Source organism: Vombatus ursinus, unplaced genomic scaffold, assembly GCF_900497805.2.
Source record: "Vombatus ursinus unplaced genomic scaffold, bare-nosed wombat genome assembly UNPS02013950.1, whole genome shotgun sequence".
NCBI lineage: Eukaryota > Metazoa > Chordata > Mammalia > Diprotodontia > Vombatidae > Vombatus > Vombatus ursinus.
This window is the reverse complement of record NW_020953728.1, coordinates 1,380,489-1,398,363: the sequence shown is the minus strand read 5'-3', so window position 1 is coordinate 1,398,363 and position 17,875 is coordinate 1,380,489. Positions and strand designations below refer to the sequence as shown.

General features: G+C 34.6%; 1 protein-coding gene across 3 annotated transcripts in view; it reads right to left on the bottom strand.

Moving 5' to 3' along the window:
- Positions 1–4,654: 4,654 nt before the first annotated feature.
- Positions 4,655–17,875, bottom strand: part of IRAK4 (interleukin 1 receptor associated kinase 4) — a 74,230-nt gene continuing 61,009 nt past the window's right edge. For 2 of the 3 annotated variants that reach the window (XM_027858943.1, XM_027858944.1), the window contains exons 8-12: positions 16,431–16,540; positions 15,720–15,903; positions 12,103–12,165; positions 6,405–6,563; positions 4,655–6,272 (exon numbers count right to left, since the gene is read on the bottom strand). In XM_027858943.1, the coding sequence (XP_027714744.1) occupies positions 6,240–6,272; positions 6,405–6,563; positions 12,103–12,165; positions 15,720–15,903; positions 16,431–16,540 (549 nt within the window). In that variant the 3' untranslated portion in view covers positions 4,655–6,239. Of the gene's footprint in view, positions 6,273–6,404; positions 6,564–12,102; positions 12,166–15,719; positions 15,904–16,430; positions 16,541–17,875 lie in introns of those variants that run through there. The other variant, XM_027858945.1, reaches the window with a different exon arrangement.

The following is a 17,875-nucleotide window of genomic DNA, read 5'->3' as shown; positions in this document are numbered from 1 at the left end:
TTCTGTTTTTCTATACTTGCTATTCATCTTATTTTTAGCCTTCAATACACCCTGTTGGAATATGAGTTTATCATGGGGTTTTGCTTTTACTTTCAATGGTTCTTCCATCCATTTAGAGACCATTTGCTAGCAAGTATAGACAGGATACTGATCAATTTTACAACCTTTAGGATTGGGCCCACCAACCTAAGAGAGGTAGCTAGAGATTTGCTAAAGGAATTGATATTCTGTGGCAGTGGGTGAGTGCTTTTTGAAGTGGCCTGCTCTCTCCTCTGGCCCCTGGGACTGCTACAGTGTCCCTTGACTGTCATCCCTTTTGACCCATTGCTCACTTTCCCAACCAGGGTGAATTGTCCCAAATTTGCCGTTTGTCTTGGGGATCCAGGATGTATGGAATGCCTTCAACCAGAAGAAAATCTGTGATAAAGGCAGCTCACAAGAGCCAAAAAGTAACTTGCCTTATCCCTCTCTGGTCCTTATTTTCTTTTGTCCTTCCTTTCCAAAGTACCTTCTGGTTTTATTGTTACACTCCTCTTCATCCTCATTGTTTTAGTGTAAAACAGGTTTAAGCAAAATGGATTGTACAGTAACTAACCCTATAAAGTTGGTCTTGAAACACCTGAGTATAAGTCTTAACTAGCTATGTGGCCTTGAGAAACTGACCCTCTCAATTATCTAAGGCAACTCCCTAAGACTATGAATTGCAAAACACTTGCTGACCGGTCTAAAAACAAAAACACCCCTAATTTTCCTGAGATTTTAGTCTTCATAATGGTGTGAAGTTGAATCTGGGTTCTTGGAACCCAGAAAAATACAAGCTCTACCAAGCTACAAAGATTTTGAGAACTGATTTGAGAATGATCTAGGTGTCTCTGGTCTGAAGACCAGTGTTTGGCCACCAGTTCCGTCACAAGGTGATAAATTTTTCAACTATAGTGTTCTTGAAGACCATCTAGTAAGTCTTATGGGCAGGGGGATTATTTCTGGGTTAAAAGGAATAACTTAACTGATGAAATGACAGGTCCTTTAAACTGCAGCACTTCTTAAACTGTGGGTCGAGGCCCCATACAGGATCACAACTCACAGTTCAAGAAGTGCTAACCGGGGTCACAAGTGGAAAAATTTTAAGGAGTCCTGCTTTAAAATACTGAAATATGACTAATAAATACCCCATTGGTTTAGTAGAATAAGTTCCAACATGAACCTGCCCTGCACCAGTTCTGCTCTATAGTAAACACAGAGCAAGCTAGACAAGGCTCCAGCAATATATAGGTACATATTTATATACACGTGTGTGTGTGTGTATGTATATATATATACACACATATATATTTAATAATAGTTTTTCCCCACTTACATGTAAAAACAATTTTTAACATTTTAAAAAATTGAGTTCCAAATTCTGTCCCTTAACCCTTAGATGGTAAGCAATCTGATGTAGATTATACATGTGCAATCATGTAAAACATGATTAGCATTTGTGGAAGATATAAGTCATTTTGTGAAAGAATTTTTCTTTAAATTGTTAAATAATTTTAAAATATGGAACAAATGTATTTTTCTCATCTATAAAATATGTTGCAAAGCACTCTTATAAATAAGAACAGAAAGAACTTCCAAAATTTGAAGCTTTCAAAATACATGTACTTTTCTGGTTTTGTCCTTTACATATGTGCTTTCAGAATAGACAGGATAGTTTAGTCAAACGTTAACATACCAAAATATGGTATACTCAGCTTAACTTTCATAATGCTGCTTGTTTAACTAAGTCTTATAACCATAACCTGATTTATCACTAGTCCCAAGGTTGCTGCTTAGCATTTATATTCCTAACTTAAGAAGTACTCTAGGGGTATATCAGAAAAATCTGAAACAAGTTTACTACCAGATTATTGTGTTCATAATCCCTCAAATAAACTTTATCATGCTATGACCAAAAACAAACATCATTTGGAGGATCTTGACATAGTTCAACACTGGGTCAGTGGTCTAAAAAGTGAGGACTATTGCCTCTTGGAAGATCATGGAATGAAAAAGTGGCCTGTGATTAACCAATCAGGGTGGAAATATTGGTTGTACCTAACTCTTCTGTGATAGCCAAGATGGCCAATCATGGGGCTTTTCTCCAACACAAGAATAACTTCTCTCAGGTTCACCCATCATCATTCCCATTGCTGTGTAAGCTCTAAACTCACCTTTGGCTGCTCAAGGAAATTATAACCCAGCAGCTGCACAGGTTCTGTTGGAAAAACATGACCTTCTTGCCTTCCAGATCATATCCTAGCTATGCCAAAAGGCCATCAGAGGACCCAGCTCTGCATTCTGGGCCCTGTCAGGTGAGTTAGTCTGATTGCCCCCCTTTTCATAACCTAGTATATGACCTAGTGCTGCAATCGGCTTCTCAGATCTCATTACATTATCTTTTTGACCAAATTCTATTTAAAATCCCTTTCTACCTATTTTCACTTTCATCCACCCCACATAAACAGGTAGTTGCCAAATCTTATTTGGTCTATCTCTTAAACCTGCCTTTCTCTCCATTCACGTATCCAATTCCTTAGTTCAGACCCTTACCTCCTTTTTACCTAGACTATTGCAATTGGGGCTATAGCTAGGTGGCAGGGTGAATAGGGTGCTGGACTTAAAATCAGGAAGACCTGACTTCAAAATTGGCCTCAGACACTTACTAGCTCTTGACTGTATAAAAAGCATTTGGCACAGTGCCTATCCATAGTAGGTGCTACATAAATGCTAGTTATTGTTTTTATTATTATTATTTAATTACTTAATATTATTGTTATTATTGTGCCTTCTAATTAGCACCCCTGCCTCAAATCATTCCTCACCCTAATCCAGCCTCCATATACCTACCAAAATGATGTTCCTAAAACAAGTCTAACCATGTCACTTCCCTACTCAAACTCCTGTGGCTCCCTCCCTAAGATAAATTAATAGGCATTTACTAAGTACCAAATTTACTTTGTGCCAAACAGAGCTAGGCTTTGGGGATACAATCTCTCCCCTCAAAGAGTTTAATCCAGTTCCACTTCAAGACCTACCCAAAAGTAACTATCTTCTTATTCTTCAAACTCAAAAAAAACCCAATAAAATATCCAAACACTGAAAATGGATACATGACACCATACATTAAAAGTCAAAGATCTTCCTTGTTTTTCTATTGTATATGGTAAATATATACATGCAGAGAAGCAAGTGTCCAAAACAAACCTCACCTGCTTGACTAGAGTTGCAATGATCAAATTAACTAAACAATTATTTACTAAAAATTATATTTGCAAATCTACCACAATCAACATTACTCAGGAGCAAAAGGGTTTCTTGTATTACGAATATGTTAAAAACTATTTAAGGGACAGCTAGGTGGCACAGTGAATAGAGCACCAGCCCTGGATTCAGGAGGACCTGAGTTCAAATCTGGCCTCAGACACATAACACTAGCTGTGTGACCCTGGGCAAGTCACTTTACCCCATTGCCTAGCAAAAAAAACAAAACAAAACAAAACAAAACCTATTTAAATATTTTTATGTCTTAGCCTCGAATTTCTTTTATTTGTATGCTTTACAATACATATAATTTTAGTGCAACAACAATGTATATTTATCAGTAAATATTTTCAACCTTTCACAGAGTTTGTTCTAAGAAACAGACAAACAAATTAGGCTGTGTCTATATTTTAATTTCTCTCAAGCTGCTTGACATGCATTGCATGGCAGTTACAGTCCAGAACTGGCTCAATTTAAGAGTTGGGGTACCTAGTTTATATACCTTTTCAATAGGGAAAAATCTCTCCTATCAAATCACCCCCCAACCATACCAGACCACTCCCAAGCTTGGGCTATCTAGACTGAAGACTGTGTCTCCACCCAAGCCTGAACAGACCTTTGATTAAATCAATTCAGGCTTGGTTTGACCAGGATAAGAAGATTCAATGCAATCTCATTATCAGTAATGTGAAAGGACTTTTGACAGAAGAGGGCTAGAGACGGGAGTTCTAAGTCTAGAAATCATTTTTCATAATAAATCTCATTTTTAATATAATATTGCTTTTCTAGAAAAAAATTTAACAATTAGGTAGAAAACAGGTTATTTGCTTCATTTTTAATATTAGCACAATCTAAATATCAGAATATTCACAAAATTATACAATGTTATAAAATAAGTTGTCCACTATGTATTTCAAGATGGTTTGATTTCTACTTATAGAAGGCAAACAGAACCATAAATAAGTTACTTAATAAAGCTTATTTTAGGGAATGAATTTATATTGAATTTTATTTTAAGGTCATTATCATCTAATAGCCATTCTCTATTTCAAAACAGCTGGGGTCCTGATGATCCTACTTCTAGGCTAAATTAATTTTTATGACTGTGATTTTTCGTTTTCCCTAAAAATTGTTTTCTCCTTTAATACTTGATATTAAAAAGGTAATTTGAATGACTGCATATTTTACTTTCTCGATACAGTTATTTTAAAATACTCAATGAGTATGCCAAAACCTGAGCATGCTTTTATAAACATGTTTCTAGATCACTCCTGTTCCACAGATACTGAAGTACCTTTTAAATAATTTTAATCAACAACTGATTTTTAAAAATAATTCTTATTGATATGTTTTGTTTTTAAATCACTTTCATTTACAACTATTACCCTCTTCCTCCCCCTCTACTGAGAACTATCTCTTGAAACAAAAAAAAAATATTAAAAAGAAGCATTTTGGCAAAACAGACACACCAACCAAGTATAACAAGCAATGCTCTACTCCCAGAATTCTCACTTCTGCAAAAAAGGGATGTGTATTTTCTTTGAAGGCAAGTTTGTGCATTATAATTACACAGTATTCCTTTTTGTGGCCCTTGTGCATTTTTTTTGTTTTGTTGTAGCCACTCTATGTATTATTTTCTTGGTTCTTTTTTTCATTTCATTATATCTCATATCTTCCCAAGCCTCTCAATTCTTTATATTTGTTTCATCCTGCACAGTACAACTACATTTCATAGTAAAATGTATTTAGTCATCCTCCAGTGAATGGGAATTAGTTTCTTGCTACCATAAAAAGTGCTTGCTATGCTTATTTTGGCATATATGAAATCTCACATTCTGCAGTCACATCTCTGGGAGGGTTACTTTCTTAGCATAATTCCAACTGCTTTCCAGAATGGTTGAATCAATTCACAGTGAGAAAATCAAATTGATTCTGATTCCATTTTGTAACATTCTATTCTGTATTATCCCCTATATGTTATGTAATTGCCTAAGCCATGTTTCTTTTTCTCAATTAGGTTCAGCTCAGCTTTCCTCTCTGCGCTAAATTGTCCCATAAATCACCTTAATTCAAAAAAAATATGTTGTCTCTGTTATCTCACTAACAAGCCTTGCAAGATGCAGGTGGGTGCCAGGAAGTCTGATACCTCTGCAATGCTGGCTGTCTTTCATGAAAGTCTGAACTGTTATCCATGCAGGTGGATAACAGCAATGAGCTTTCCATAGCAACAAGATGGAAGAAGGGTTGTTTTTAGTCCTGCATTCCTGACTTCCATCCAATTACATTGTTTTCCATCCTCTATGATACTTCAGATTTTGTAACCATTATTTTATGCTTCATGTTCTTTGTTCTGTTGTATTTCCCATAACTATATGAAGGCTAGTAAGCACTACCCTCATGGTCTTTTGACTGAGATGTCTAGACCCTTTTTATTGGTAATTGCTAGCCTTACCAATAAATGGAATGTTCTGGGAACTTTGTGCCTCAGTTTACCTTAATTTCTATCACAACAGCTTTAAAAATTAACCATTATATGCTAAATACAGAAGAAAATGATTAAAGTTCTTTCTTGAATCATATTTACTATAGCAAAAAGATCGAATATGATTGTATCCTATATAGCAAAAGGAAAAAATACTATAAAATTAGGGTTCCTTTTGATCTACTGGTGCACTATGGTAAAACTTATCCTTTAAATCTTCAACTACATTAGGATTATAAAATTGTTCCTGAAGAGAGCTATGCAAGTTGGTATAGGCTCATAGTCTGACTATAGCTGAGCCAGATTATGAAGCAAGGGAAATTTAAAATAAGTTAAAATTCAGATTCAGGTTCTGATGCAGAGGATGAGGTTCCAAAACTTTATATATTAACATTTTTTTTTCTGGACCAACAAACCTGGGAGTCAATATCCAAGATTAATTTAGATGGTATCTTAATAAAATCTTAGGAAATCAGGATGTCATCTCTTGGAGGTGCTGTTTTACCTGCAAAAATAAAATGAACTAAATGGAGGAGTTAAATTCACAATGTGTGCATATACATGTAATATATATATATACTTCACATACACACACACACATTTACATATATAAAACAACAAAAAAAATCAAAAATACCATCTCAATGTCTGGTCTCTTGTTTTTCTTTTCATGAAGACAAAGATTAGCAATAGAATACATATTTTCAACAGAAGTGGAATCCACATCCTTCATTTTTGCATCAATATAATCTTCAATATGCTTTTCTTCATCTTCGATTTCCTCTCTGATATCTAGCTTTGAAATCAGTAATAAAATTTAGTTAAAAATCCCTAATAAAGAGGGAAAGAACTACTAAAATGCAGTCAATAAGTTAACAATCATTTATTAAGCATCTACCATGTGCCAAGCACTGTATTAAGTGCTGGGGATACAAAGAAAAACAAAAGACATTTCCTGACCTCAAGGACCTCATAGTCTAATGAAGGAAACAACATGCAAACAATTATCTACATACTAACTATATACAGGATAAATTGGGCAAAATTAACAGAGAGAAGGCACTAGTATTAAGGGAAATGTGGAAAGGATTCCTGTAGAAGGTGGGATTTTAGGGGGTACTTGAAGGAAACCAATGAAGACAGGAATCAGAGACAAGGAGGGAGAGAATTCCAGGCATGGGGGACAGCCAGTGTCTGGAGTAGGTAGAAGGTATCTTATAAGAAGTATAGCAAGGAGACCAGTGTCACTGGATGGTAGAGTACGTGGAGAGAAGTAAGGAGAAATATTGGAGGGTAAAGGTTATGAAAGGCATTAAAAGCCAAACATTTCATATTTGTTCACAGAAGTGATTACCTCTAGAATTTACTGAATAGGGAGTGACGTGGTCAGACTTGTGCTTTATGAAGATCAGTAAGACAGATGAGTGGCAGATGAACTAACAGAGATTTGAAGCAGAGAGTTTAATTCTACTTGTCCAGGCAAGAGGTAATAATGTGATGGCTGGAAGTATGGTGATGCCCTCCACAGTAACAGGAAAGTCAGAAAAACGGGAGGGATTAGTGGCAAAGAGGAGTTCAGATTCAGACACACTGAATTTAATATGTTTATGAGAAATACTGTTCAAGATGCAAGATTGGAGGTTAGCAGAAAAGTTAGGGCTGGATATAAATTTGAGAATCATCAGCATAAATGCTAATTTATAATGGGAGCTGATGAGATCACCAAATGAAATGATACAGAGGAAGAAGAGAAGAGGGCTCAGGAGAGAACCTTGTGGCATACCCACAGTGTGTGTAACCTGGATGAAGACTGAGCAAAGGAAACTGAAAAGTGGAGGCAGAAGAAACAGGAGAGAATAGTGCCACAAAAAAACTAGAAAAAACAGTATCAAAAGACTAATGGACAGTATTAAAGGCTGAAGAAGAAGGATGAAGACTGAGAAAAAGTAATAGAGATTTGGCAATTATCACTAGTAACTCTCTGAGAGAACAGTTTCAATTGAATGATGAGGTGAGTAGCCAGAGAGAGGTCATGAGGTCAGAGGGAGCCTAAGAGAAAAGGAAGTAGAGGCACCAATACATGGCCACAATAGGCAGAAGACATATGGGGACTATAGCTAGGAGGGATAAATGGATTTTTAAGGGTGTTTTGAAGATGCACGAGACATGAGCATGTTTATAACCACTAGGGAAACAATCGATAGGAAAAAAAAAACTGAAGATTAATGAGAGTAAAATGGGATGGAATGGGATCCCTTGTACAGGCACAGTAATTAGCTTTGGCAATGAAATGGGTCATGTGTTCATGTGGTCTTAAAAGACCATTTAAGTTTTGTAAATTACATTTCTTTACTAACATGTAAATTGTATTCTACTGTCTATAACATCAGCAGCACTTTTTAAGGTTTTGAAGCTAAATGAAGAATTATATAGCCTCTATAGGAACAGAAATCCTGTTGGCTCAATAGCCCTCAAAAATAAGTAGCTGGACTGCTACAATTCAACCTAAAATGCATTTCATATTTTAATTATATTTTTATAATATAGATCATACTTTAAAAATAAAATATGAATAAAATTTTTTGAAATATACTTTTATCTTTACTTATGAGGAATGTAATTTTCAGTAATTTACATTTATGGCACTCAAACAATTATGCCCATATTATCAGTGTATCGCAACCACAGCTGCAAGCACAGATAGAAACTTATGCCAGTGAATCTGCTACCTGATATGTTTTGAATTTGGCTCCTTATGACAAGACCAGTATTTCCCTGGTACAGCTTCTTTTCTCCCACTCACAGTATAGGAGGGCTCTATCTTAAAGAAAACAAAACTGCTTGTAGGACCTGATTGGTCCTGGCTTTCCTGAGGCAGCCTCCTAATTATCTGAGGGCATAAAAAGTCCTAGCCACATGGAATCTAGGCCTCTCACACTTGGTGGGTACCTAAGACCATGTGAGGTGCCATTCCTTAATGGTCTGCTGATTTGACGAATTTCCACAAGGTCAGCCTCTACAAAGTGGAAAGTAAATACAATTCTGTCTTGTTGCATACCCTTGCTGCATTAGGACAAAGTAAACCTCTTTTACTTGACTTATTCAATGACTTATAAGTGCCTCATTTCATTCCAAAATTAATCTGATTTTACCAAGTGCTAGCATTAGAGCTGTGCTCCTGACTCCTTTCCCCACATAGGCCCTCTGATAGAGGGGAGGGGAGAAATGGGGAAGAAGGAAGTCCCCCTGTCACCAAACTTTCCCTTTGTATTCTACTGTCTACAAGCTGTTGGCACAAACCACAGAAGAAAAGGGAAGGAATAGAGATAAGCTGGATGAAAACGGGAGAAATAATAAAAGGAAGAGAGAAAAATGTTCCCATCCAATATTCTATGACCATAAAATAATGAAGCTGATTTTTCTTGCGTTTCTGAAAGGGAGTCTAAAGTCACAACTTGGCCCCTTTTAGGAGCAAATGTCTGCCAAGGGCTGCCACCTGGAAATACCAATGCTGCTCAGCTCCGAGTTGCTGGTAAATCTGAACTGGTGGTGCTGGGGAAACCAGGCTCTGAACTGCTGGTGCCTAGCCAAAGAACTAAGGAATACAGGGCATGTGATAGATCACTAGAACAGGATGCTCTGAGAATGTGAGGAGATGTGCAGTATTCCACCAAGCCTAAAGGAAAGAGCACAGCATTCAGCTGGGACAAGTTCTGACCAACTAAGTCAGCTGGAGCAGAGACCTACTCTAGTGAACTGTGAATTACTCAGTGTGAGAGGAGACTGGGATGCTTCAAGATCTAGCCCCCAAAGAAACCACAATCAAAAGGGAAGGGCTCAGAAGTGAATAATAAGGAAAATGGGGGCAGGAAGACCAAAAGTACCAAAGATCACAGACAGAAATATGGCCTCCAGATGGAATAAATTAATTCAGACACCTATGAATATAGGTGGTAGTGTTGTTCAGTCATTTTTTTCAGTTGTATCCAACATTTCTTGTGACCCCATTTGAGTTTTTCTTGGCAAAGATACTAGAGTACAGAAAGAAAACCACAGACCCATATCTCTAGTGAATATCTTGATGCAAAATATTAAAAAGACTACACACTATGCCCAGATCTATTTATACCAGGAATGGAAAGTTGGTGCAATGTAAACTATAAACATAACAATATTAATAATAAAAATCACATGCTATCAATAGATACAGAAAAGGTTAGAAACATGAAATAAATGGACCTTTCCTTAATGTGGTAAATAGTAGGACAGTTCTAGCATTAAGTAAATTCACATTACTAAATTCAACTTTATGATAAAGAATTTGTGCTTTGGTCTCCCACTCATCCCCCTATCAAATAAACAAAAAAACAAAACAAAAAAACCACAACCTTAAGAAAAAATCTCAAAGTGAAAGCAGAAGAACGCTTGGAGAGACTACCACTTCTGCCCTGGCCTGACATATCCCCATCCTCTCCTACTTGTGCCCTTACATATCTACCCCAACTCCCGTTCTTCCTCTGGGTTCCAGCCAGTCCCATATCCCCTGCATATTTCTCCTACTTTGACTTCTCTGTCTCAGGCCCCCAGTTGTCCTTGAACCACATGCCAGCGCTCTCTCTCCACTGGGCCCCCTTTCTTCTTCCCTCCCTTCCTTCACCATCCTGAGCAAATTCACTCTGGTAAAAATCTCTTCATATAGATGTCTGTGGATCATCCCACTTTTGAATGTGACCTCATCTATAAAATGAGCTAGAGAAGGAAATGGCAAATCACTCCAGTATTTTTGCCAAGAAAACCTCAAATGGGGTCACAAAGAGTCAGACATGACTGAAACATCTACTTTAATTAATTCACAGATTCATTGCCTTACCAATCAAAAAGCCGAAGAGTTTATAAAATTAGACAAAAATCATAGCAAAATCCATTGAAGGAACAAAAAGGCACAAATCTCAAAGGAAAACAAAGAAAAAAAGTCGGAAGTAAAGTAGTTGCTTTGAGGTATTTCTCCCCCTGCCAAAACATCCAAACTTAGAGGGAAAGAATACATTGGCACAAAAATACTTAGAGCAGCACGTTTTTTAGCAGCAAAGAAATGGAAACAAAGTGGATTATCAACTGAGAAATGGCTGAACAAATTATAGCACATGAATTTAAATTAATACTATCAAGCTATTGATATAAATAATGATAAACGATTCACACAAATAATGAATATGAAAGATTCAGAGAATTATGGAAAGACTTGTATGATGTGATAGAAAGTTAAGTGAACAGAACAAGAAAATTTTACATGATAATTACAACACTGTAAAGGAAAATAACTTTGAAGACTTATGGATTTTTATCAATGAAATGATCAATCATGACTTCCCAAGACTGATGACAAGAAGTATGCTTCCTTGTTCTTGGTAGAAATTTGTAGATTGTAAGTACAAAGGAACACCTATATTTTTATATATAACTAATATATGCATCTGTTTTGCTTGACTAAACTTAATTTTTAGAAGCAAAGCATTTTATGTTGTTGCTGACAGAATTGAATTGTACATGTTATGTAATTGATAGAGATGCAAAAAAAAGTGTCAATGAAACTTAACAATATACAAAAGGGAGTAGAAGCATGTTCAGACAGAGATATAGACAAAGAAGGCAATATTGATTGATACTCCCAAATTTAATATAAAATTTTAAAAAAGAAAATCTATACATAATAGAGATTCACGGTTTCACATATGTCTCCCCTTTCTCTTCTCTGTATATGGAAATGTTAATAACAAAAAAGAAATTTGAAAAAATGAGTGGGAGTTGTAGAGAGGCAAATTTAAGTTCAAAGTATGAACAAATTTCCTAACAATTAGAGCTTGCCTTGAGAGATAATGAATTTCTCTTCACAAAACAGCTTCAAGAAAAGTCTGGATGACTACCTATTGGTGAAGTTGTAGTAGGGATTTGGACCAAAGTACTTTTCAATACTTAAATTCTGTGAAAGTGAAACCAGTAGTTTCTACTTTGACATAAAACAGAAAAACAGTCTCCTTTGTTCTATAAATATTAGAGGTAAACAATGAAATGATAATAGAAGACTGAAACTGGGTGAGGGAAATGAAGCAATAAGAGATCAAGTGAAACTGCAAAAGGTCAGACAAATAATTTTTTGGTAGAGGCTGAACTATAACCTAAACTCTTGATTCTTAAGCCAATGTTTTTTCCACTATACCTCAATGATTGCAAAAAGTGAACCAAATGCCAATGCAAAATATTAAAATTATTTATGTAAAGTCTAATTTATCAATTAAAAGACAAAAGAAATATATTTTTAAAACCATGAAAACTACCAATAATTGAGGTTCACGTTGCTCATCCACTGCTGGAAGTCCAGTTATTATTTCTAGCAAGACCTATGAAGAAAAATCAAAGACACAAATATAAATATTTAGGAAAACACACAAAAAAGTTCAATGAGAATGAAATTTGGTTCACTTTTTCCATACATAACATTCTTTCTACTATACTATAATAATAATGCTATCAAGGGTTGTCACTCGGTCACCTCCACTCCTGCACAGCCAAATGAACTAGATCCCACCCTGCTCTAGAAGTTTTTTCCTCCTCAAACGTTTAATGAATAATCAGTTCAACATTCTATGTATTTTATCTAAATGTGTAGGTGGGAAAGATATCAATTTGCTATTTAGGTTGGTAGGAGATTCTTTCTTCCCAGTTGTGTTCCCAGAAATAATTATTGCTCAGTATATTTTCTAAGATCTGAGGGATCTTACAATCTTGTATTTTATCTTGATGAACTGCCAACACAAAAGCATGATGCTGAATATGATAAAAATAAAACAAATTTCTCTTTTCCTAAAAGTTAACCAGAAGAAACTGGCAGATTACATTAAGTCAAAGCTAATTCCCTTTCTAAATATTAACTATCATTAAATTTTAATTTAATTGAATAAAATTATCATTTCCTAAAATTATATATTTTTTGTTTGACATATTTTATGCTTTTATTAGTGTTTAATAACAGTGCTAGGGGAAAAAAAACTATGACTGATGATTACATTAAAATAAGTAGGGGCTTCCACAGATAGGGCACAGGACCATGGCCAAGAGGTAGCACACTTGGGGTGTGAGAGTTCAGGACGAATGTGTACTTGGGCAGTTGCCACTCAATTTATTACCACCCAGAACATAAGGAAAAGTAAAGTGACACTGAGTTAGTACAGTGGAGGAGAAGAGGAAATAGGGCTATAGAGCACAGACAGATAGAATCTTAGCCATTCAGAGCCACTCATGTGAGGACACTGGCACAAGGTCTAAGGTCTATGGATGCCAGTGTTGACAGACTGTACCACTCTGGCAGAAGTCTTAATTGAAGCCACCTTAGGGTTAACTCATTTGCAAATCAGGCTAATTTGAGTAACCTGCTCCCTCAGGCGAGTCACACAGAAGGAATTTTTTACTACAGCCATTAAGGTCACAAAGCATAAGTAACTATTTTGTCCCATACTAACAATTAAAATTTTATATGTGGAAAGAAGATTTATGCCAAGTAGTGTTACTGCTGTGTCAAGTTTAGTCACTTTTTGGATATAGCTGCAAAAAGTTGTCCAGGATGGTTGAACAAATTCACAGGAGCACCTTTACTTTATGTGTCTGTCCTACCAAAGACCTTCTAAGAATTAGCATTTTCCTCTTCTGTTATTTTTACCAATCTGATAGGTATGAAATAGAACCTTAATGTTTTTTTTATTTGGTTTAGACTATTTTTTCCATATGGTTACTGATAGCTTACCTGTTTAAAATCCTTGATTATTTATCTCCTGGGAAAATTTTATTATAGAATGTCCCAAAAGTCTTAGTGCAGTTTTAAGCTTTAATAATTTAGAAGTATATTTGAAAGTTATTTAATTCCTTTCTTTACTTGATTTTACGAAATTTTGTATATAAAATTTGAATTTTAATAAGACCAGGAACTGTTTCATTGATGTATGATAGTTTCTGGATGACTCTTTCTCATACTGGTGAATCTTCAGAGGTTCTCTTGCTTAACCATCCTGGTCACCTGATCTATGTTAACTTTTTTCATGTGGAGCCACATCAAAACTGTTATTTACATATCAAAACCTCATTGTTTGGATGATATTAGGACTATGATTATAAATGCAATCCTTTCAGTCACTGAGCAGCAACTAGTGAAAGTTTTTACAAAGTTTGAAAATTAGAACAAGATATAACACAAGATAGTGGCTTTGTTGAATTTTAATATGATACATCAATATTTAAAAATTTTAAATAACCTCTCAATTTAAAAAAAAGTTTGTAGGATTTATACTTCTTATGTTGTTAAAGCTTAAAACTGCAATAAGGATTTCTGGGATAAAATATATGTTTGTATCAATTCTCTACGTCCTGTATATCAGACTTTCATCAGAGATAATTTTGTAAAGATTTTTCTCCAGTTAAGGACTTCCCTTCTAATTTCAACTGCATTGATTTTGTTTGTACAAAAGCTTTGTTATATCCAATCAAAACTGTTCATTTTATCTTTTATGATCATCTCTACTCCTTTTAGTTACAAAAAAAAAACTCACTCCTAATCATAGTTGGGATAGGCATCCTCTAATGTAAAATAAAAAATGATAAAATCTTTTCTATTTGGATCATATACCCATTTGGAGTTTATTATGATACATGTTGTGAGGCATGGGTCAAAGCCTAGTTTTCCCAAGCTGCTTTCTAGTTTTCCCTGCTAGTTTTATCAAATAAGGAAGTCTTACTGTAGAGTAACTCATATCTTTATATTTATCCAATACTATATTACTGTGTTTGATTGCTTTTGTCTTTTTGCTTAATCTGTTCCAATGATTAACTTTTCTTTTTTCAGTTTTGATAATTTCTGAAATATGGTATAAGATCTAGCATCCTAGATTTTTCCCATCTTTGTTAAGTCCCTTTCTTTCCTATATCAAAATTGTATTGCCTCTAGCACAGATCTCCTCTATGTATATGTAGTCTAATTTAGTTGCTTTTCTTGATCTGCTTTCTTTAGTCTGTACTACCTCTATAGAGGAATACATTTGAGACCGTAATTCCTGATGTTAAGAGTCCACACATAAAGTAACTGTACTGTCCTTGGTGATGAAAACAGTTTGTTACAAAAGTCTTTGCAGAGCTTTTCCATTTTTTCTCTTGTTTGTGGTCCTCCTTCCTTTTTCATCCTTTAATAACTTCAGAATGACTTGTCATGTCTGTGTCTTTTACTATGTTTTTTTTAAACTTGTTTTTACCTTCACTGATTCTGTTTTATGGTTTTCTAAAAATGTACAACATCTTTCTTTGTAAGATTTTACAAACAAATTAACACTCTAAGTAGATGTGTTGACTTCGACTTCAATCTCCACTTACAAAGTATTTGTCTTTCAGGTTCTTGCGATCTCCTTTTTATGGCAACTGATAGATAGAAGTTAAATATCTGTATAAAATTATTATAATTAGTGTCAATGTAACTTCTCCCATCTATTTCTCATTTTTGCCCATATATTCATCAGTAACTGAAATTATTTAAACAGGTCAAGACTGAGTTGTTTCCATTACACACCATAGCTTTATACTAACTAATCTTTTATCTAACAAGTCCATATTAGACTCCACATAGACAGTTAATTCAAGAATGACTCCTACATCAATAATTTAATTTCTCTCCTTTATAATCTTTTTTTATGGTTTTCAGTGTTCGACGTATCCAGTGCCTACTGACTCTTTTCCCTAAGAAAGTATTCAAGACAAAGAGACATGAGGGCTTCTGTGTACTTAACAAGTCATGGTTTCATATGATTGTAAGGAGAGTTAATGTGATCCTCTTTTTTCAATCCCATACATCTAGACAAAACAATTTTTTTAAAATTCAGGAAGAATAGCATTGCTAACAATTCCACATAAAACTTACCACACCAAAGCTATAAATGTCAGATTTAGGTGTTATCTCCCCTCGCAAAGCTTCAGGTGCCATATAGGCTGTGGTTCCCACAATTCTGCTAGTCATGACTGTTTGGTTAAACTTTGCAGAAGTTCGTGAAAGTCCAAAGTCAGAAATCTTGGGTATGAAGTCCTCATCAAGTAAAATATTTGCACTGGAAAAAATTTAAATGTTATGAAAAAAACTTCCCAATCAGGTAAAACCACTGATTACATAATTGTTAAATAATACTTTGAACTTCATAAATAAGAACAATATATATTCAGAGTGAAAAGGGTACTTAGAGATCATCTAGTCCAACTCCCTCATCTTATCCAAAGTGTATAAAAAAAAACCCAAGAATTTAGAGCACAGTTGAAATGGAACAGTTGCCATCATTTCTTTTTTACTTTTTGAATAAAAAAAATCTAATGTTTCATGCTTGTTGTTCCTTATAAAATTTATTACAGGTCCACTATGCTTTTAAACTAGGATTCACAATACCTTTCCAAAAATCTCTCAACTCCTTTACAATTTATATTCCTAAACAAACACAGATCCTAAAAAAATATTTTTTTCAACATCCTATTCAGTTCCTTCGCTCATCAGTTTTTTTCTTAGAACATACAATATTTTAAGGATAACAAATATAGGTAAAATTTAAAGACTTTATTTTAAAAAAACTTTAATGGAAGAATTTACCTTTTAATATCTCTATGAACATGATTGTTTGCATGTAAGTAGTAGATGCCATTAGCTGTACCTTGAGCAATTTTGCATCGTGTATGCCAGGAAAGTGGTGCAGTGCCATCCTTAAAATGGAAAACAAAAAGGAAGAAGAAAAAAAAAGAAAACAGACAGTAAATAAACAGTTGAACAACAAGTCATATGAACAGTAAATACAGAAATATTTAATTTACTTTTGGTTGCTAAAAAAAAGAATTATTTTACATGAAATAAGCAATTTCTATTCACCAGGATAGTGCTAAGTTTAATTCTAAAAGTTAAGAATATTTTCTCTAAGCAATTGTAAAATTTTATCGAAGATCAAACTGTATGCAAATCACATTATCTCTAATTTTAATCTAATTTGAATATGATACTGATCTCTTCTAACACTCTCTAATATTTTTATATCCTGAAATTTCAGGAGGATTCAAAGGAGAATAGAGAAATGAGTGTTGAGTCCAAGTATGCTGTGACATGATAAAACAATAACATGTGTACAAGAAGTTGCATAATGGATATTTTTTGGTACTGTTAAAATTAATTATCTGAAATAGAAAATAATTCTGAGGTACTAAGTTTCTGAGTAATACTGATTTAATAATAACAGTCGAGAGGTTATCATTAAGTCAAGTCAACTAATCTCTCAGTAATTAGTAACTAAGGAGTGATTTACAGAGCTTATTTTTATAAGAGAAAGAGGAATTAAAAAATACAGCGATCTTAGGAAACTTGTTTTCAACACAATTCAATTGGACAAGTCAGGTCATTTGACTAGTTCATTTCTCTCTGGCTTTCATAATGCAAATTTCTACTGCTGGCAACATTTAGCAATCAAAGTGAGATTACCTTAGGAATCTCTGCCCTGCACCTACAGCATTTTGTAAACAGAAAGCTTATTTTAAAGGGGCTTATAGTTTGAACTAAAACTGGGAAAGAGGAACTTCTGGTTTTTAGTTAGCAATCACCCTACTACTCCCTGCTCCCCATCCTCCAGTTGTCAGAAAGGGAAATCCAACCTTAGAACATTACACTACTCAACCTATACTTAATCTCTAGCTCAAGGAAAAAAAAAAAAGGAGCGTATCCACTAAGATTGGAAAGAGGAACTTAACCTTTAATCAACCCCACTTTCTCTAGCTGCCAGAAAAGGGAACTTAGCCTTTAAAAAGAATCTTATAACCCTATGATTCTTTTATTCCTACAAAGATATATATCTTACTCTATATTATCCGCTACTAAATGATAAAGTCTTATTAATCTATCCACTCACTAAATCTATAGGTAACAAAGACGTAAGAGAATATGTTAGTTTGGTTTAGCTATTAGGGATAGCTTTTCCTAAAGAAAGGAGCTTAATCGAACAATCAAACTAAAAACAAGTCAAATCCATACTAATCAATACTAACGGATTTAGAGGG